The sequence below is a fragment of the Amaranthus tricolor genome, chromosome 2, assembly GCF_026212465.1.
Source record: "Amaranthus tricolor cultivar Red isolate AtriRed21 chromosome 2, ASM2621246v1, whole genome shotgun sequence".
NCBI lineage: Eukaryota > Viridiplantae > Streptophyta > Magnoliopsida > Caryophyllales > Amaranthaceae > Amaranthus > Amaranthus tricolor.
The window spans coordinates 16,024,719-16,047,218 of NC_080048.1; the positions used below are offsets into that span (position 1 = coordinate 16,024,719).

The window sequence follows — 22,500 nt, forward strand, 5'->3', positions numbered from 1 at the left end:
GAAAAATCGGTTCGTTTCTTTTGAAAACCTTAACATCGTAGCTGATGCAATGCGATGTGGCCTTGTTTTTACTATATGTCTCACGGTGAGACGACTTTAAAACAGAAAGCCCATAAACTAAAAGTTGTTATTATTGGACTATTTGATCTAAATATGAAGATGTCTTAAACAGAAATTGTATTTTCAAGACACGGGCTATTAGTAAAATTAATAGTTGGGTTGGAATCTTTTTGATATATAACAAAGAGTATCTGGTGGAGCCTTAAATCTGCGCTATTGAAGTCCTCTATACAAATCTCGCTCTTCTTATCCTCTTTCATCTATTTCCTCCTTTGATCAAACTACACCATGTCTCTCCTAAATGATCTCATTAACCTTAATCTTTCTGAGACTACCGATAAGATTATCGCTGAATACATATGGTAATACTACAATTCTTCCTTTTTTTATTTTAATTTTTTTTTGAGTTTTTTAAATAATCTTTTCGGTCAAACTTCAGGATCGGAGGATCTGGCTTGGATATGAGAAGCAAAGCAAGGGTACTATCTGTTTTTCATACTCATAAATTTTGTATATTCTTTTGGTTTTTGTTTGTGGTTCCAATCCATGTTTGATGACCAAAAAACAGAAATAGTAAATATAATGAAATAAATATAAATGATATTTTGGTTGACAAATCACATAATACGATTTGTTATATAATAGAAGTAATTGGGAATATGACCTTCACAGTATTACAGTTTTTGTTCTAATCCTTTATTTGTTTTGTCCGACGATGACAGACTCTACCGGGACCAGTGAGCGATCCAGCAGAATTGCCGAAATGGAATTACGACGGATCAAGTACCAACCAAGCCCCTGGTGACGACAGTGAAGTCATCATTTAGTATGCTTTCTTCTTTTTCTTCCATTTTTTTTAAGTTTTGTTTTCAGATTACTGTTATTATGTACTTTATTATTTTTTAATTTAATTTACCAGTTCAAGAAACGCACTAGTGGTTGAGGAGGAGTTTTGATTAATAAAAGGGAGAATTATAGGGCGGTTGGAGGATTTGCGGAGATCGGAAATAACGTAGGGGTGTTTTAGGTATCTCGTGAGGAATCTCCCTTTTAGCTAGGACACGTTGAATATTCCCAATTTTGAAATTTCAGAACTCTTTTTTCATATAAAATCATTTTATTTTACTAACCTACAAAATTCAATTCAAGGATATTATTTCATTTAGGCTCTAATCATTTTAAATCCTTATATAATCTAATTTTATACAGTAGTATAAACTTTATATACCCAATAAAACATAATTACATTATTACACTTGTACTTGAATTTTTAGAATCTTTATTTTTTTAATACTTCTATTTTTTAGTCATCCCTAAAAATATCTAATTTTTAATTATTATTTATCTTTTTTTTTCTCAAATTCGAAATGAGAATGTTTAAAAAAAGAGTACTTATCTGTCCTCATAAAATTGCATTAAAGAAAAAGAGGTGGAGTTAAAAGAAACTCAAATTGTATGGATGAGATCAAAAAAAAAGTGGTAGGTTTTTTTAAAAAAATAAAAATAGTGCAAATTAAGTGGGACATATTAAAATGAAAAATACTTCAAATTTAATGGGACGGAGGAGTATTAAGAATGAATAAATTTTATGAACAATATTTTTTCCTTATAAAAAATAAGTTTAATTTTTGATGAAAATAGTTAAAAATTAAAGTAAAATATATTTCATATGATATATTATTACTTTTTTAATAAAAGGTAATAATGATGTAAAAATTATGTCCTTCCCTATGCAGTTCAAAATTGTTGTTCGAGGCTAATATTATTGGGAGTATTTGGCAATTGGCTATTTTAGTTTGTTTTTTTGATTTGTTTGACTAGCTGAAAATATTGGTTTTTTTGTTGGTTTTAAATCTAATTGAAAAGGCCAACTGTGTTAATGAAGATGTTTGATATATTTAGTAATTGATTGTTGGCTATTTTTTAGAAAAAAAATGACTTAATCAGCAAAAAGCTAATACAAAAACTAATTAGAGAAGCTTTTTATTATAGCTAAAAAGTCGGCCTTTCAGCTAAAACCACTTACTTTTTTTAGCTATTTGATAAAAAAAATTAAAAAGTCAACATTTTAACATCTCATTATCAATTGATATAATTGGATCGGATGGGTGGATGATGAATCATCGTACTTTTATCCTTGAATAAAACGACAAGTTTATAGAAAAAGTAGTGTTAGGAAAACTTTAATAATATGTACTACAGTACTCTAGTACTCCTGCTTCGTAACAACCGTAAAATATATTAGGATCCCTTCTATTATTTTTCTTACTTATAGCAATTCTAATTATTAGATTTGAGTAATAGACCCTCCATTACATTTTAAGTAATGGAGAAGATCCTAACTCTTGTCTAAAGGTGTTCAATTGCCCGGGTCGGGGCCGGTCAAATCAAATGTTAAACAGGCCGGGGCGAGTCAAGTCCGTTTAAATACGACCCACTTTGACCCGTTTTTTAAAATTTCATAAAATAGTTTTTTTATTATATTTTATGTCCCGTTAGGTCAATTCAATTATAAATATAACAATATCATATAAAAAGATTTAAAAAGTGGTAAAATATTTTATACAACCAATCTCTATAACTATCCGACCCGACCCTTTATCCAAAGATCTGTTAATGACCTGACCCGTTATTGATCTAACTCACTAATAACTCGTTAAAATGTGATCCTTGACTCGTTGGGTCGACCCAACCCGTTGAACACCTCTATCAATTAGCTTTACCTGAGTCATTAATAACAGAGAATCTACATTTCGAGTATGTTGCATCTCATTAACTCTATAAGGTAGGTCATTAGTAATTTATATTATTTACATGTTAATTGAATCAATGACTTTAACTCTGTAGGCAACAAGGTTAATAAACTTATTTTACAAATAAGTAGACAGATTCGATCATTTGTGGGTTCCTTAAATCGTTGGGATAATAGGAGTATATATAATAAAAAAGTAAAGAGATGTGTGAATGTGCTATCAAAAAATTGATTGAAAAATTTTGTCCGAAGCGAAATATGGGGCAAAATCGTTGGAACTTTTTAACTTGAAATTTCATTAATTTAATTTGTTTTTTTTTTTACGGTTTTTGAAATATAACTTTTTTCTCAATATTCATAATTATGTTCTATAATAAATTACTTAATAAAAAGTACATAACAGGAAGTTTACGATTTCATGAATATACTTTTTCTGCTTCAAAATACTTTTTTTAAATATCGTTTCAAAATACTTGTTGTAACGTTTGCTTTTTTCATACAATTTAATGTATTAATTTAATTTTTAAATAATTGTAATTATATATGATAAAAAATTATAAAAATTTTAAATTAGCATTGAGGTGAATTAAATAAGATTCCATTTGACTATCTTTTTACTTATATATAGATTAAAAGTTAATCACAAACTAAAAATAATATGTACTAATTCAATGTTGTAAGTAATTTGAAATGGAGGTAGAATATTTTAAATAATGTATATTGATAAAAAAAAAACATATTTAACTTTCACTCCCAATCAAATATTTTGAAAGTGATTAAAGGACTAATTAACTAGAATAACAGAAGACTTATATGGGTTCTTATTAGGAGTATGAGTATCTGTAGTTTATTTTATTGGAGTATCTGGAAAAATTTTTGAAAAAGTGGGAGAAACCTAGTAAAATAAGCAGCAATGTGTTTATTTCAAAAAGGCGGCTCAAGTGGATGATTAAGGGTGAGTCAGTGATACACTTTAACTTAATTTAAATTAGTTGGATTGATTTTGTTGACGATACCCATTAAAACTTGGACAAAATCAAACTGAAACGTTTCAACTACTTCTAAGAACGAATGAGTCACACACAGTAATTATATAATTTAGAATTGGTAGGAGTAATTAAAATGGAAAAATTACAATATTTACTACCACTCTGTGGGTGCTAATATTCTTTTCATTTAAACTATTTTATTTTTAAAAAAAATTTAATTAAGATTTTTAAGACATATATAGATGATAAAATATATTCATGTGAAATCTTATTAGATTCGTTGTAATATATACTTTTTTAATATATATTTTTTATAATTTTTTATAATACATATTTAGAGATAGAAAGCCTCAAAATTTACTTTGAAAACTATGAAAAAAATAAAGGATAAAAACAAAAAAGACAGGAGGGAGTAGTATGATAAAAAAAATCCATATGGATTATGGGATTATGTATTAGACCTACTGTAATCGTCCAAAAATTTGTTTTTAATCCGATTCTTTTATTTTTTTTTTAGTTTATTATCTTTATGTAATTACTAGTATAGAAACTCGTATAATGAACGATCTATTATATAAAATATTATTTCAAAGAATAATGCAAGTATATATTATCGTGATTAAATTTATCGAATAAATGACTTTTTTAATGCAAAAATTAATTACTGGCTTTTTAAAACATTATTTATTGAATTCATTGTCATTTTGTAGTATTTTTATTATGTATGATTCATTCAACTAAAAAAATTAAATTATAGGTTAAGTATGTAAAATTTTTTTAATAAATTAAATAAATACATTACCTAATTTAGCTTCAATCTTAAAAGAATCAAATTTTATATTCAGTAAATATGTAGTATCATATAAGTAACCATTATCCATTAAAATAATTCTATTTGTTAAGGTTACATAAGAATGATACTTATTATTTTTCAGCATTTTTATTAACATATATGATTGATCTATAATGTAGCTGATTATTTACTTTATAGAGCATAGTAGGATAAAATAGCTGATTGACCTATAATGTATCATATAATGTAGCTGATTGTTTACTTTATTTTTTAGTATCATATAATGTAGCTGATTGTTTACTTTATTATTTAATTGAAAAAGAAAAAAGAAAAATAGGTTGTTGGGAATAGCTAAAGATTAAATAATGGTAGGTATAAAAGTTAAAGAGGTATATTGTAGGATAAAAATAAGGGTAGGTAGAACTTTAAATGATTGTTTTATTACTAAAAACGGAAATGTAGCAAGTAATATGAAATTGCCAAAAATAGAAAATGTAGCGAGTGTTATGAGATGGAAGAAGTATTTATTAAGGTTGCATAAAAATGACGCTTGTCGTTTTTCAGTACTTTTATTAATATGTATGATATGATATACATCATATGATATACTTCCTCCGTTCCGTTTTAGTCGCTATATTTGTATAGGCACGGGTATTAAGAAAAGTGATTGACCTACACTGTAGCTGATTGTTTACTTTATAGAGTATAATATTTTATTATTGTTAATTGAAAAAGCAAAAGGAAAAATAGGTTGTTAGGTTATTTTATAGAGTATAGTATAGTATTTTATTATAGAGTATAGAGTATAAAGTAGGATAAAAATAAGGGTAGGTAGAACTTTAAATGATTGTTTTATTACTAAAAACGAAATTGTAGCAAGTAATATGAAATTGCCAAAAATAAAAAATATAGCAGGTATTATGGAACGGAAGTATATGATTGCGAATTTCTTGAAACCGGTAGACTATTCTACTAGCTTGTAATTCAGTTTTAAATTGCTGCCGTACTATCTATAATAATTATCAATTCATTTAATACCAGCTGTATGTCATATATCAGGACTTACAGACTACAAATCATTTTGATTGGCCCCTCAATTTTTTTAATTTGGTCAAAATTCTAAACTCATGGTATCACATCTTTGAATTTTGATTAAGGGGTGTTCTAGAATTTGATTATTTGTTGATTTTTTAATTAAATTTTAATTTTTGGTTGATCACATATTTAAAAAAATTGTTTAACAAGTGATTTTTACTCCGGCTAAAAAATTAAAATTTTTCAGCCGAAAATCAAAAGCTACTAGTAATTATTTTTATCAGCTTTTTGCCTACTTTTCTTTAACAAACATTTTACAACCAATAAATTAGTTTTATCAAATATCTTCTTTTTTTTGATTAAATTAAATCTTCTTAACAGTTGGCTCAAACAACTAACTTAATTCTTAAATTGTTAAACTTATCAACCAATGCTTTTATTTGATCAAATTAAACAATAGCTTTAACCAACTCCAACAAATAGTCATTTGTCAAACATGCTTTACATGTGATTTGACTTCATTTGCCTATATGGTTAAGTTCTTGATTAAACTATGTCATAGATATCTCCAATTCATTAAACTTTTTTTTATAGATATTAAATTATCCATTTATTACCCTTATGTGAGTTTTTCAAATGAAAAAAGAAATTATTGTATTTCATTTTGATAAATTTAAGGAATAACTCACTATAACAAATTGGTTTAAGTAGTAAATTTCTTGTAAATTTATGAATTATTTTTTCTCCTTTTATTTAAATATCTTGGATTCATTTCTTAAATTCTATCAACATATTTTAAAATAAAATAATTTGCAAGTAGACTTTTGATGGTACATGGGAATTAATAATGTCGTTACTCTTAACTATTGCCATACGTTTAGTTTTCATTCACGGTCAACACTAATAATTATCGGTACCGTACCCATTAACTTTACAAGTTTGCATTTTTTTTCTTTTCACGCAACGAAAAGTATAATTTTTTTTTTACAAATTCTTGTATAAGACCGTCTTATCGTGAAATATATCTTATATTCCGATTAAATAGTCTAATAATAGAAACTTTAAGTTTATAGACTTTTTGTTTTGAGGTCTTCTCCCCATGAGATGGTCTCATATAAGACGACTTAATTTTTTTTACTTTTCACCATAGTTGATTTCAGCACTATTAATTAAGCAAATTGACTTTTATATTTTCGATACTCTTTTAAGTTAAACTTAGTTATATGAGATCTTATTTGAATAACTAAGATTATATACAAAAAAATTTCAGGGAGACCATAAATTGTTTATTGTTTATATACAAAAAAATCCAATACAATAAATATATACTAAAATTATAGTCTTTTTGTTCTTAATTTTTTTTAACTTTTTAAATAAAAATTTTCACAAACTACTTGTCATTATAAATCATTGGCGGATTGATAAATGGCTAATAGTTTGTAGCTAATAGGTCATTACAATAGCTGATTTGTCCAGATAATTTTATTAATAGTTTTGATCAGTTGGATGTGAACCTGCTGCTATGAGACGCTTGTTTAATAAATAGCTTATTCGTAACAATAAGCTATTTCAACTAGTTAATATACCAAATATTAGTTTTGGCTGGTTGGACCACCCAACCCTCTAATTATATAAAAATAAACTAAAATTTTCCAATAAGTTATTTTGTCAAATACCCATTTTCTATTATAAGAACTATTTGTGTAACATAAATAACTTCATCCATGATCCATGTAACACATTTTATTAAAAAGTCATTATATGTTATATTTTAATCTTAAAAAATCATTAATTTTGCCGTATCAAGAGTACCCTTTTTTTCATGCTTACTCTCTCTTTTTACCGTACTCTTTACTTTATTTTAAGAATTCAAGCAGCATTGATAATTATCTATTTCAATCAATATTGACTCTTAATAATATTTTATCCGTCATTAATTAGTATTTTCCTATGATTCTTTCTTATATTTCAAATAGAAAAAACAATTAAGATCGAAAGTACTAGATTTTTGAACCAAGATATGAGGACATCCTCTTACTCATTCGTCTTAATATATACTTTTTTATCAGATTTTTTTTTATAATTTTTGCATATTTAGAGGTATTAAAATTTAAATTTTACTTTGAAAACTGTGCAAAAAATACGAGAAAAATAAAAAAAACAGAGGGATTATTATTATTATTATTATTATTATTATTATTATTATTATTATTATTATTATTATTATATATATATATATATATATATATATATATATATATATATATATATATATTATTTCTACTCATAATAATAATTATGGTATTTTTGTAATTTGAAACAGCCCTCAAGCAATATTCAAGGATCCATTTAGAAGAGGAAACAATATCTTGGTAGGTTTTTTAAAGCTGCACTCTTTTTAATTTGATTTTATTTATCAATCACTCGTAATTTGTAATTTTTATTTTTAATCTAAATGTCAAAATAAAGTTAAGTGAGATATTTTTAATTTGTCTTAGTATAAATTTTGTTAATAACATTTTTTTAATTTTTAATTATTCACAATCAGATATATTTAAAATTTAATTAGTTTATTGGATAAAGTGTAAAAAACAAATTAGACGATTGATGTGAATTGAATGGTGCAATATATATGCGTTGTCCAAGAATATTTTGTGCGGAGAAGTAAGTGAATTGTGTTTTGGTATGTGCGGGAGAGAATAAGGAGGGAAATTGATGGTTTTGAAGTCATTGTTAAAGCTTCAAAATTGGAGATGTTGTGTGGATGGGGGAATGAGAAGATAAGTTGTATTAATTAGGTTGAGTTAGAGTCAAAGGTTAATTGGTTTAATAAAATGTCATTTTTGAGGTTAGTAAATTATTTTATTTTTTGGGGAACAAAATTCAATAAGATGGTTTTTTAATTTATATTGGCTATAACTTTTTATGTTAGAATTTGTGATAATAATTTATCAATAATTTGTACTTTAAGGCTAATTTTAATACTTCATATAATAATTCTTCTGTAAATAATGATAATATCATTAAGAAAAAGTGCCTTAAAAATGATTCAGGTGATGTGTGATGCATACACCCCGGCTGGAGAACCAATTCCAACAAACAAGAGGTTCAATGCTAACAAGATCTTTAGCCATCCCGACGTCGTCGCTGAGGAGCCGTGGTACTCTTTTCTTGTTTAATTTTTTCTATAAATTTATAGTAGTGTTTATTTTGGGGCATGTGATTGGTTTTGGATATTGAGTCCACGTTAACTTTTAGGTTAGTCATTAGTGTAAATTTACTTTTGTAATTGAGTTAAATTCAGGTCAATTACAAAAAATTAGATAAATGTTGAATTGAACTTTTTTTTAACACTTTTACTATTATTATAGAAGTGCTTCTATTGGTTATAAAATACTTCCTCCGTTCTGTTTTAGTCGCTACATTTGTATGAGCACGAGTATTAAGAAAAGTGATTGACCTACACTGTAGCTGATTGTTTACTTTATAGAGTATAATATTTTATTATTGTTAATTGAAAAAGAAAAAGGAAAAAGGAAAAGTAGGTTGTTAGGTTACTTTATAGAGTATAGTATAGTATTTTATTATAGAGTATAGAGTATAGAGTAGGATAAAAATAGGGTAGGTAGAACATTAAATGATTGTTTTATTACTAAAAACGAAAATGTAGCAAGTAATATGAAATTGCCAAAAATAGAAAATGTAACGGGTATTATGAAACGGAGGAAGTAAATATCAAACTATATAAATAAAAGTTAATAGTGATGAATCAAAAGACAGATGTAAAAAATAATACTACTGTCTTTTTCAATTTACGTAAAAGATAAATTAAGTTATTTTTAAGAAAATAATAATAGATATTTCTTCCCCAGTGGTTCTAATAACTAGAGTAATTGTAGTTGTTCTTATCCAAAGCATGGACACAAGAAAATACTGGTTTTGGATATTGCGTACAGATTAATAGTTGCTCAAGTAAAAATGAAAATGTAGCAAGTAATATAAAATTGCTAAAAATAGAAAATGTAACGGGTATTATGAAACGGAGGAAGTAAATATCAAACTATATAAATAAAAGTTAATAGTGATGAATCAAAAGACAGATGTAAAAAATAATACTATTGTCTTTTTCAATTTACGTAAAAGATAAATTAAGTTATTTTTAAGAAAATAATAATAGATATTTCTTCCCCAGTGGTTCTAATAACTAGAGTAATTGTAGTTGTTCTTATCCTAAGCATGGACACAAGAAAATACTGGTTTTGGATATTGCGTACAGATTAATAGTTGCTCAAGTAAAGACTGCCCTTACTTTTTGATTATTACATAACATGAATATATTTCTTCCTTGCTAACTACTTTTTGGGGAAATTTATATTGAATTTAACATCAACAAGGATTTAACCAGAGTTTTAATGGTTGATGAAACACGTTAATCAGCTTATTAAGATAGTACAAATGGAAACATGATATGTATTCGCCAACATTTTATCTTAATATAAGACTTGTTTGTTCAGATTTTGAAGCTAAACAAAATTAGTACTTCCTTCGTCTATTGAATTTAAAATATTTTCTATTTTGATCCGTTTTATTTAATTTGCAATATTTCTATTTTTGGACAATGATCTACCATTCTCTTTTAATTTCATCCACACAATTCATTCTCCCTCTTTATTTATTACAATTTTCTTAAATTTTTTTTTTCTTTGATTCAATTACAGATGAGTAATTGATTTTCTTGCTAAAGTTAATTGCAGGGTAGGGTAGGAACTAGGAACTAGGAAGCTACTTCATTATCATTATGTAAAAAAGAAGGGCCACGAAGGCTATTATGTCCTCAAGTTGGGACCTGCCCTATTTTGGCTTATTCTAGAGTGGAAAAAGGAAATAATCTTGCCACCCTTTTCTGCACCTTTTTTCTTAGTAAAGACCAAACACAAAAAGTACTTCATTTTTTAATTATTTATAACATGTGGGCACTAATCTTACTCTACAATCTACATCTACATTCAATGCAAGCAATTTGAAACTGGGTTGATTTTTTTTTTAAAAAAGAAAATTAAATTACTCATTTCATTGGATTATTATTACTTATTAGTATATATGCTGCTCCTTTCATCCTTATAATTTTGCTATATTTAATTTTAAATATGATTTCACTCTCACCATCTATCATTTATGCACTCAATGCCTCTTTTCAATATCATGCACGTATTTTATATTATCTTTTGTTTTATTTCCTCTAATCCAAACCAAAACTGAAAATTGGTAAAGGAAATTGTAGCAAATTTACAAGAAATGGAATCACGGCGATTTTAATATGCTATTTTGGTTGAGAATAAGAGAACATGTGAGTCTGTTTTTGATATTTGTCTTATAGCAAGTATTCTTATAAGTGTGGTCCCCGATAAAGAAAGAGTGGGTGACATATTCCCTCTTATTCTCTTTTAAGTGTCTTATTTTCTTATTGGATCAAGTCACCTTAAATGCCTTATTTTTATATTAAATATGTTAACTTTATCAACTTTATCCATACTAAACTTAAGATTTTCTAACCCTACTTTATCCCTATCAAAGTTTAAAAACACTATATTTTTTTTTCTTTTATATGTGGTCCCATTCGACCACCTAAAAAATGATGAAAAATCAAATGAGACACGTTAATTGAAGAAGAGGGAGTGTCACATTCACACCACAATGTAGTTAGGAATAATGACTATCTTTTATTGGTACTCTTGATAGTTGCGCATTCTTATCAACATGTCATGCTCTTGTGAGGAGAAAGTGGTACCACTAATTAATACTTACATGAGTTGAAAAGTCCTTTTCTACTTTTCTTATTTAGTACCAGTTCTATGTCTTCCCTTGGGTTACAAATGCAGTACTTGAAACGGGATATAATAAGAACAATAGTGTTATTCAATCTAATATTCTGATGACTCAGTTATAGATGAATGTCGCCCTCAAAAAATTTGCGATATTGACATAAAATGTGCATACAAGTTCCCACAATAAAACTTACTGGCTAGTTGCATTGTGTAGCACTTGACCATTAGACAATGAAGCACCGAAGGTACTGAAACTAGGGTGGAAATGAGAAAGCCAAGTCTAGTTTGAACTCATTTATTTCATCAACCGATTTGTAGCGAGTTGTTTTGTTTAAATTCATTCACATTTTTCAACATTAGTTTGTATAATTCAATAATTTCAATTCCATTTTAAAATGGCAGGAACAAATATATCTATAAAAATTATATGGGTACAAAATTTACGGATGTTTCTAGTTGAAATGTGTAGATTAAAATTGTTATTAAAATTACTTTCATACTAGGAATCATCGGTGTTAGAATATTATCAGTTGAAGCTTAAATAATGTTTGGTTCATGATTGTCATCGTGTTGTTGGCTAATGAAACTTGGACGCCCATTTAAATATGGAAGCTATGTTCCTCGGATTCTTTATTTTACCTAAAAACTAAAGTATCCTAACTTGTCTGATCTTGTAATCTTAGCTTCTGACTCTTAAAATCTTGGTAAAAATGGAAAATGAAATTTCTCATGTTTATTTATTTAGTTTTTGAGCTTAAATGACTATGAACTGGCAAAAAATAAATCTGAAACTTTACTAAACTGGTTCTTTTATTAAAGCTTCACTAAAGCACTGTGATAGTGTGATCTAAACTCCAAAGTCATAAAGATGGTATAGAAGATTCTTTTTGGGTATGCTTGATTTGTTTATTCCTCTTATTTAAGGTATGGCATTGAACAAGAGTACACACTCCTCCAGAAGGATATCAACTGGCCTCTTGGATGGCCAGTTGGTGGCTTCCCTGGTCCTCAGGTACTCTACAAATTAAACATTTCATCATTACTCACGTTTCTTATTGATTATCAGTTTTTTTTGATACTTTTTCTCTTTTTGTAAGTCATCTAAATTACAGTGTGTAATATGTTTTGGTTTATGTAGGGGCCTTACTATTGTGGTGTAGGGGCTGATAAATCGTTTGGCCGAGACATTGTGGATGCTCATTATAAGGCATGTCTCTATGCTGGTATCAATATCAGTGGAATTAATGGTGAAGTTATGCCTGGACAGGTATGAAAGTATTCATCATTTGACGTATCGTACGATTCATAATGTCATTTTTTTCTGTTTCAATCTGATTGATATGTTCAAATTATAGCTTAGTGGACATAAGTTGGAATAACTCAAATTCAGTACATTTAGGTGATACAGGGCCGATTCTTAGGGCATCCGGGGTAACTGACCGCCTAGAGCTTTTCAGAAATAAGGGGCCTCGAATATTAATTGGTGCTATTTAGGCCCGATTCCGAGCAACACTTTATAAGTGATTTGTTTGTACACCTTTTTTTATATTTGAAATAATATGTTTTATCTTGAATTATTTTTCTTGAAGTGAAAATTTTTTTCTTCTAATATAATGACAGGCTTGTTTTAAATGATATCGTAAAAATAAATAGGGCATTCAAAATCTTTATTCCGCCCCTGAGGTGATAAGTTTTGATAGGGGATATTTAGGGCCTATAAGTCAAATTAAAGCGAATGAATATTTGTAACACTAGCACTGTAATATAAGCTTGCTTTGATGTTGCATGCAGTGGGAATTCCAAGTTGGTCCTACTATTGGAATTTCGTCTGGGGATCAAGTCTGGGTTGCAAGATACATTCTAGAGGTACAAATGCTTCTATGTTGTCCACGTATTGTTATTCTACTATTATGCAACAAATGTTTTTTCGTTATCATCATACGTTGATCCATCTATTGGCTCTGATCCACAGAGAATTGCTGAAATTGCTGGAGCCATAGTTTCTTTTGACCCTAAACCAGTGAAGGTCTGATATATTTTACTATCTCTATCTTCGATTAAAACTAAAATTATTAATAAGACTCTATTGATGTTTTTCTTATTCATGATCATTTTCTTTCAATAACAGGGTGACTGGAATGGTGCTGGTGCTCACACTAACTACAGGTAGTTATTTTGACCTTATATTACATTTTACAAATAATTTTCAGGGGAAATTCAATGCTTTTTCTCGAGTTTGCTATGCTAATTTGTGTATATATTGGTTGTACTGTCAGCACTAAGTCGATGAGGAATGATGGTGGGATCGATGTGATCAAGAAAGCGATTGAGAAGTTGAGCCTCCGCCACAAGGAGCACATTTCCTCTTATGGAGAGGGCAACGAGAGAAGACTCACTGGTCGTCATGAGACAGCTGATATCGGCACTTTCTCTTGGGTAATGTTTAACTATAACTCAACACGAATTTGTTAACGCACTTATCCCTCCCTTTATATGCTTTATTCTATGAATGATGATCAAATTATATCCTAATTAACCTAGTTAGAGAAAATCATCTTAATTTATGCTGTTTCTGAGTGTTATATATTGGTTTTGAAATTCAGGGCGTTGCAAATAGGGGTGCTTCAGTTCGTGTTGGTCGTGACACCGAGAAAGCGGGCAAAGGTTTGTTATTCTAAAATTAGACGGTAATTCTTTGAGGTTCTCAGATTGGTTTTAACGTTCGAAATCTTGTATGATGTTGCATAAATAGGTTACTTTGAAGACAGAAGGCCAGCTTCAAACATGGATCCTTATGTGGTGACCTCCATGATTGCTGAAACAACTATCCTCTGGAAGCCTTGATTTTAACATTGAGACAAATTCATTTCAGCAATTTAAGATTGTGTTAATTTGAATTTGGAATTTCTTGGGTGTTGCATTTGTGATTTTAGGTTACCTTTGGAGGTGAATATAGTACTGCATTACTTTCTCTTATTTTTATCTATGTTTACAATTTCTTTTGATTTGCATTTTGCTCAGCGTTTGCCGTTGCTTAGTGAACATAATTTTTGTTGTTTTTCAAACTAATTTGAGCCTATACCTATCCACTAGTCTCAAAATTCAAAAAATAAAAAAAAAAATATAATATAAGGGTGTCTTTGACAAATATATTTTTAGTTTATATCTGTTTATTTTTCTTGGTTAAACATCTAAAAAGTTGGTGTGTAAGACGGTCAAAAACCAATTATGAATTACTTTTTCATTTTCTATTTTGTTTTTGACTCGTTTTTCTCTAATTTACAGTCAACAAGTAACATCCATTTATATTAAATATCTCCCCGATAATTAGCTTAATAACCGCAACATTAACAGTTTAGGCCTAAATCTCTCATATCTCGACTCACTTCTGTGCAATCTAATACCTTTCTTTAAAAGTTGTTTTCGGCCTTCTTCACACATGCCCAATCGAATAAATAGATTTTTTCTTTCATGTTATTTTCAATTTTTGCTACTTCTAACTCGTTCAATATGTCTTCATTTTTGAATACATGATTCAATGTTTGTTCCTACCATAGCACACACATCTCAACTACGTATGTCTTCCGAATATGATCTTTTTATGAAAATTTGAAAAAAAATAAGATTATTTAACAACTTAATTCTAAAAATGAGCTTCGTAAAAACTTATTTCCCAAAATAAGCGTCCGTACATCCGAGCCTAGCCTCGTGTTAAATCGCTGTTATTAACAGCGAAAGATCCAAAAAAAAAAAATAAAAGGTTAAAGTCGCTGTTACTAACAGCGACTGAATGAGTTGACTGGTCAACTCCTTTAGTCGCTGTTACTAACAGCGACTTAAGGAGTTGACCAGTCAACTCATTCTGTCGCTCTTAGTAACAGCGACTTTAACCTGTAATTTTTTTTTTTGGAGAACTAAAGTAGCCATTGGTAATTTAGAAAAATAGCCGTCAGGAACGTGAAAATAGCCGTTGTAATGATGTTCTATAAATAGCTCCATCATTTCCCATACTTCATTATACCCATTTTACATCATTCTTCTTCTTTTCAATCAATTTTTAAAGGTAACATTGCTCGCTTATAGCTCGCTTCGACACCGAATTGGTCTTTCACCATTTGACGCACAACAGAGACCTTAATTGATGGGTCTTGAGCAACACAACTTCTAATATGATTGTTAATCACGGAAGATGTCAAATGAATGTGTCCAGCTGACACATTTTCATTACTTAATACACAACCCCCATGCTTCCCTTTATACGTAACAATCTCCCATGATGGTGAATAGGAGCTCTTCCTAGCCCTAAGCCTCCAACCACACCCTCTCTTACACTTCAATGTGAGCACGGTTTGATTTGAAGTCTCAGTTCGGTACTCAACGTTCCTATGAATATGATACAATCTAACCGCGTCCAACAAGGCATCCTTGTTATCAAACATCATACCCTTTTGAAACTCTCCTTCGTCGGTGTAGGTTGTATCACAATCCCAAGACCTCCAAGAGTTGTCCTCAATGTGTTCATCTAGAGGGGGAACCATTGCATAGGGTGTAGGAGCAACGATTATTGGAATGTTTCCTAAGGTCATGTCATTAGCAAGAGCCTCCTCATCAACAACCAAATCATCCTCAGAAGGAGCTTCAACGAATTCATTACTCTCACTATTAACATCATCTCAAGGCTCATTTGTATCTTCTAAGTTAAAAGTATCATCATTTGAGACTTGAAATTGAAGGCTCATTGGGTTCATGAATGCATTTGTTTCCACAACATTGATATCTTCATTCCCTAGGGGTACCTCTTCTACATATAACTCTAAAGAAGGAGTAGGGGTAGACCTTGAATACTCCCACATTGCATCTATAGCCTCCTCATCCTCAACCGGAAAAACTAACAAATCTCCACTCATATTGTACTTAAAACTTAAATTAACAGTACTTCTTGTAGTGTCAATGCCAATCTTAGAGCATATAAAATGTTTAAATTCATTCAAATCCATGTATGAGTTGCATGCAAACAGTTTACGTCTTCCCCCAACATACTTAACATTGTTACTAGTTGATCGAATAGAACCATTCCAAAAGCATACAACGGTCACACAAAATGAATCCATTTCTACAACAGCACATACAAAATCAACATCACCATCATGTTCATAAATATATGACCACTATACATTTTAAATTCAACAACAAATTCTCGAACAAACTTTTAATTTTGAAGATCAAGGTAAATAACAACTACATTCGACATTTTCGTAGAGTTTAAGTGTAAATGACCACTAAACATGAGATACATTTTGAAATCAACACCAAATAACAAAATTTAAAATAAAAACGTACCTCAATAAGCTGTAGATCAACAAGAATTAGTTAATTGCAAGCTTTTGAACCTACATTAATGTGAAAGTTGATTAAAATTCAATAAACCCTATATTTTCGAAACTTTAAAAAAAACACAAAAAAATACCTTAGGTCTATCTTGGAAGATTACAGAACTAATTAGTGGTACAAATTTGGAATTTGATGAGTTTAGTTGAAGGATTGAATGTGATTTTAATGGAGGATAAACGAGGGAGATGTCGAATGAAAAAAAAACGCAAACTGAAATGAGGAAGAAGAAGAAACTGGAAAAATAAAACGACCAAAGTCGTTGTTACTAACAGCGAGTTTGGGCTTTTAATTTTTTTTTTGCTCTTTCGCTGTTACTAACAGCGACTCTTCCCAAACCTAGGTTTGGATGTACGGACGCTTATTTTGGGAAATAAGTTTTCACGAAGCTTATTTTGGGAAAAAAGTTGTTGAATCGTCTTACTTTTTTCAAATTTTCATCTTTTTATTGACGCATAAAACATTGTTAATCTAATGGACATTCGATGAAATTTCTCCTTTTACCTTCAAGGAGCTCCTCAAACGCAAGATTCACTACTTCATTCAACCACATTAAATTCTATATTTCTCATTGATAACTTTAATTATCTTCATTTGTCTAAAAGATTGCCTTAGATAACCCAATTCGAAATCCTTATCCCCCAATCTTACCACACATTTACTTGTTTTCTCAATATTAAATGGTATTGTATTTAGGATGGTCATGGAGCGGGTCTGGTCAGACCCGGACTCGGACCCTTTTATTTTTTATAGATCCAAACCCGGATCCGGACCCTAAGGGTCCAAAATTTTTAGACCCAGACCCAAACCCTCTGGATTTGACGGGTCTAGGGTCCTTGATGGGTCCTTAATGGGTCTTAAACAAAGTCTCTATGATTGCCAAAATTGAACTTTTTTCGAGTCTTTTTGTATTTTTGTAAGCAACTTATTATCGTATTACAAACACTTGTTCGAATCCATGAAATTTAAATACAAATTAATTACTAAAAAGTAAAATAAATATTTAATTGTATAGGGTCCGAGTCCGGGTCTGAGGGGCGGGTCTAGGGTCAGGGTCTCGAGGTGGGGTCTGGGTCCGGGTCAGGATCCGATGGGTCTCAAAAAATAAGACCCAGACCCTTAAAAAAGGGGCGGGTTCGGGGCGGAACCAACAGGATCCTGGACCCATGACTATCCCTAATTGTATTCACTCCATCTTACTTCCACTTAGAATAAATCCCCTTGATTCCAACTCGTGTGTCTATGTAATGCACTAGAGCAATGCTCATAGTCATCTTGTACATAAATGAAAAGGTTTAGAGAAGAGAAGATTCAACCAAGAGTAGATTAAGGATTTATGTAATAATTTTTTTGGTTGTACACAATAGAGTAGAACTATTTAGAAGACTGATTATAGTATTACAATAATAATGTATAACAAATATGTGTTACATGATAAATCTATATTATTTGTAATCCTTTGTTTATGGCACCAAAATTTTCTTGAATCTCCAAAGTAACAACGAAGATATGGTTGTGACAATCAAAGAAGTCGCTCGAAATCTTAATATGAGTAGTAGGCGTTTATACACTTTCCTATTGTGATATTTCTTTCACAAAGGTGCTAGGTGCTTGAGATGATGATGAAATTCACAATGAGATACAATTTACACAATAAAATCCTAGCACAAAGGAGATTACAATAGTAAATACAAGTGTTGTAATAGATTAAAGGCTTTGATGATATTGAGATTTAATTACTCTCTTAATATTATCTCTTGTAAGGAAGAAACAAGAATGAGAAAATTCTTAAGAAAGAAATTAAAAAATGACGTGGAGATGGGATGGATTGTCCCTTGGCATGCATCTTCTATTTATAGCGGGAAGCATCTATCAACACCTCCTTTTGAAACAAATGTGTTTTACCAAACAAAGCTTATGAATCAAAGTAATGATTCATCTAAGCAACATAATCACAATTAACTTCCAACAAGAAGTAAATTAACTTCGGGTTGCATTCTCATTAGAAATAATGTTAATATATACAAGATTACAAACCATACTTTAGGAAACTAAATATTTTCCTAATATTCAACACAATCATAAAGATTTTACAAAATGTGCAATAAATCAAAAAGATGTTATTCTAATATATTCTAAGACACCCCCGCAGTCGAATCAGGAGGTTTAGAGACGCTGAGACTGGAATGAAAATCATCGAATAATACTTGAGGAAGGCCTTTGGTGAAAATGTCAGCAATCTGATAACGAGCTGGAACATGAAGCACCCGAACATCACCACGTTTTACTTTTTCACGAACAAAGTGAATGTCGATCTCAATAAGCTTAGTGCGCTGATGATGGATGGGATTACCAGCTAAATATACGACACTAACATTGTCACAATAGACAAGAGTAGCTGTAGAAATAGGACAATGTAGCTCAAGAAGTAAATTGCGAATCCAACAAGTTTCAGAAACAGCATTAGCGCCACCACGATATTCAGCCTCAGCACTAGATTTGGAAACAGTAGGTTGTCGTTTAGCGGACCATGTCAACCAGGAAAACACAGTAACCAGAAGTGGAACGGCGAGTGTCAGGACAGCCACCCCAATCAGCATCGGTATAGGACGAAAGAGTCGAAATATTAGAACGATATAACTGCAGACCATAGTGAATAGTGCCTTTGACATAGCGAAGAATGCGGTGAATAGCAGCCATATGTTCAATTCGAGGATCATGCATATAGAGACAAACCTGCTGAACGGAATATGAAATATCTAGTCGAGTGAATGTAAGATACTGTAAAGCATAAGCTAGGCTACGATACAAAGTAGGATCATCACAAGGAGAACTAGCAGTAGCAGATAGTTTGCCAGAGGTAGCAACAGGAGTACCAACTGGGTTACACTGAGACAGGCCAGCCTTTTCAAGAATTTCAGAAGCATACCTTTGTTGAGAGAGAAAGAGGCCCGAAGAAGTACGATTAACAACAATTCCCAAAAAATAATTAAGAGGGCCCAAATCCTTCATGGCAAACTCAGAGCTAAGTTTGGACATAAGAGACTCGCGTAGTAAATCAGAGGAAGCCGTAAGAATAATATCGTCCACATATAATAGTAGATAAGCAATATCATAACCATGACAATAAACAAACAGGGAGTTATCAGAAATGCTGTTAGAAAATCCAATAGTAGTTGCAAAAGTGGCAAACCGGTGGTACCAAGCGCGAGAAGCTTGTTTGAGACCATAAAGAGACTTACGAAGAAGACAAACATGGTCAGGACTAGTAGGATCACGAAAACCCAGAGGCTGATGCATGTAAACAGTCTCGGTCAAGTGACCTATGTAAAAAAGAATTCTTAACATCTAGCTGATGAATAGACCAAGATCTGGACAGAGCAATACTTAAAACAATGCGAATAGAAGCAGGTTTCACAACCAGACTAAAAGTCTCATCACAATCAATGCCTTCCCTTTGAGATTTACCATCACCAACAAGACGCGCTTTATAGCGCTCAAAAGAACCATCGGACTTGGTTTTGACACGAAACACCCACAAAGACAGAATGATATTAGCATTAGGAGGACGAGGTACCAAATCCCAAGTATGATTCTCAATCAACGCATTAAATTCCTCTTTCACAGTTAACTTCCAGTTCGGGTCACGAAGGGAATGAAGGGGAGATTTGGGTAAAGGTAAAAAAGAAATAGTTAAAGCTTGGGAGTAGTATTTGGGGTTGGGTATGAAAATACCATGTTTACTGCGTGTAACCATACCGGTTGGTGAGGATGAAGAATTGGAAGATGAGGAATGAAGAGGTTGGATGATTGGGCTGCATGAGGCAGGCCCAATAGAGAAGGGGGAGGAAGGAGGGGACTGGATTGGGACTGAGCTGCGTGAGGCAGGCCCAGTAAAGGAGGGGGAGGAAGGAGTGTGCTAGAGGGGAGCTGGGCTACGTGAGGCAGGCCCAGTAGAGGAGGGGGAGGAGGGAGTGTACTGGAGGGGAGCTGGGCTGCGTGAGACAGGCCCAGTAGAGAAGGGGGATTGCTGGAACGTAATTGGGCCGAAGGAAGAGAGAGGCCCATGAACTGAAGGAGGCTCGCAAGGGGAGGGGGAAGCAGATGTTGGGCTCAGAGATGGATTAGGCCCAGTAGAGGGAGAAGAATGTGCATGGGCTGTTTTGAGCAAATGAAGAGGAATATTATCATCTAAGAACTGGTAGGTGTGGGAAGACGGGGAAGAAGAGTGAGAAAAAGGAAAGGTGGCCTCATCAAATAGAACATGCCGAGAGATAATGATTTTACGGGATGAGAGATCATAGCACTTGTAACTCCTATGAGAAGAGAGATATCCTAAAAAGACACATGGAGTACAGCGTGGGTGGAGTTTGTGGATAGTAGTAGAGGGAAAAAGAGGAAAACATAAACACAAAAAAACTCGAAGGTGAGTATATGTAGGAGACTTACGATATAGCAAATGAGTGGGAGTGAGATTATCAAGAAGTTTAGAAGGAAGGATATTAAGGAGATAAGTAGCCATGTTTAAGGCGTGAGGCCAAAAAGACAAAGGAAGGGAAGCATGACATAACAGAGTACGAATGATGTTATTGATGGAGCGGATTTTGCGTCGGATTTGCCATTTTGAGAAGATGTGTAAGGACAAGAAAAACAAAGAGTAATACCCCGATTAGTACAAAATTGATGAAACATATTATTGTTAAATTCACCCCCGTTATCACATTGGAAAGATTTTATATTAAGCTCAAATTGGGTATTAACAAAAGTATTGAAATTTACAAACACATCATAAACTTGAGATTTGCGAAATAAAGGAAAAGTCCACAAAAAATTGGTATAACTATCAAGAAAAAGAACATAGTATTTATATCCCGATGGACTAGAAATAGGAGATGTCCACAAATCACTATGAATAATATCAAAAGGTTTAGTACTCATAGACATAGAATTAACATAAGGTAATTAAATGTGTTTCCCAAAGGACAAGAATGACAAACAAAATGAGGATCTTTATGACATTGAATTAAACGAGAAGAATACAAGGAATTTAAAACCGCATTGCCCGAATGCCCTAAACGAGAATGCCAAAGACTATAAGAGAAAGCGGTAAAAGCCGATGATGTGGAAGATGAAGGAGAAGCTCCATGTGTAGATGGAAAAGGATAAAGATCACCCGTGCTATTAGATCTCAAGATGATGCTCCCTGTGGCCAAATCTTTCACAGAGAAGCCAAAAGGATCAAACTCAACAGAAATCATATTATCATGAGTGAATTTACGAACAGAATTAAATTTAGGTGCATGTAAGACATTTTTAGAGTAAGGGATTTTTGGGAGGAAGGAAACGAAATATGCCCGTGACCAAGAACTAGAATTAAGTTACCATTACCGACAACAATAGCATTATTGAGTTGATGCTTTAAAGGAAAATAAGGAAGTAAAGTACCTTGAGAGCGAGTCATGTGGGACGTGGCATCGGTATCCATATAAAATTGCTCATCCGGAGTAGATAAAGAAAGAGTGTTCATAGCATGATCGATGTCCGTAGGAATATAATTCATAGAAGCATTAGTCCTGGTGTGATAACTTTGTGCCAGACATGGGCCAAGAAGACCATCAGAATAACTATTGTTTAAAGAAGGAGGAGGAAGAGCCCAAG

The 22,500-nt window shown here is 31.4% G+C and overlaps 1 protein-coding gene across 1 annotated transcript; it reads left to right on the top strand.

Annotated features, from left to right (window-relative positions):
- The first annotated feature begins 116 nt into the window (after window positions 1–116).
- Window positions 117–14,465, top strand: LOC130805044 (glutamine synthetase nodule isozyme-like). Its single transcript, XM_057669645.1, has 13 exons — window positions 117–422; window positions 500–539; window positions 783–886; window positions 7,953–8,001; window positions 8,683–8,789; window positions 12,379–12,466; window positions 12,593–12,721; window positions 13,246–13,320; window positions 13,427–13,480; window positions 13,583–13,620; window positions 13,731–13,890; window positions 14,058–14,118; window positions 14,207–14,465. The coding sequence occupies exons 1-13, from the start codon at window positions 349–351 to the stop codon at window positions 14,296–14,298; spliced, it is 1,071 nt and encodes a 356-aa protein (XP_057525628.1). The 5' UTR covers window positions 117–348; the 3' UTR covers window positions 14,299–14,465.
- The last annotated feature ends 8,035 nt before the right edge of the window (window positions 14,466–22,500 follow it).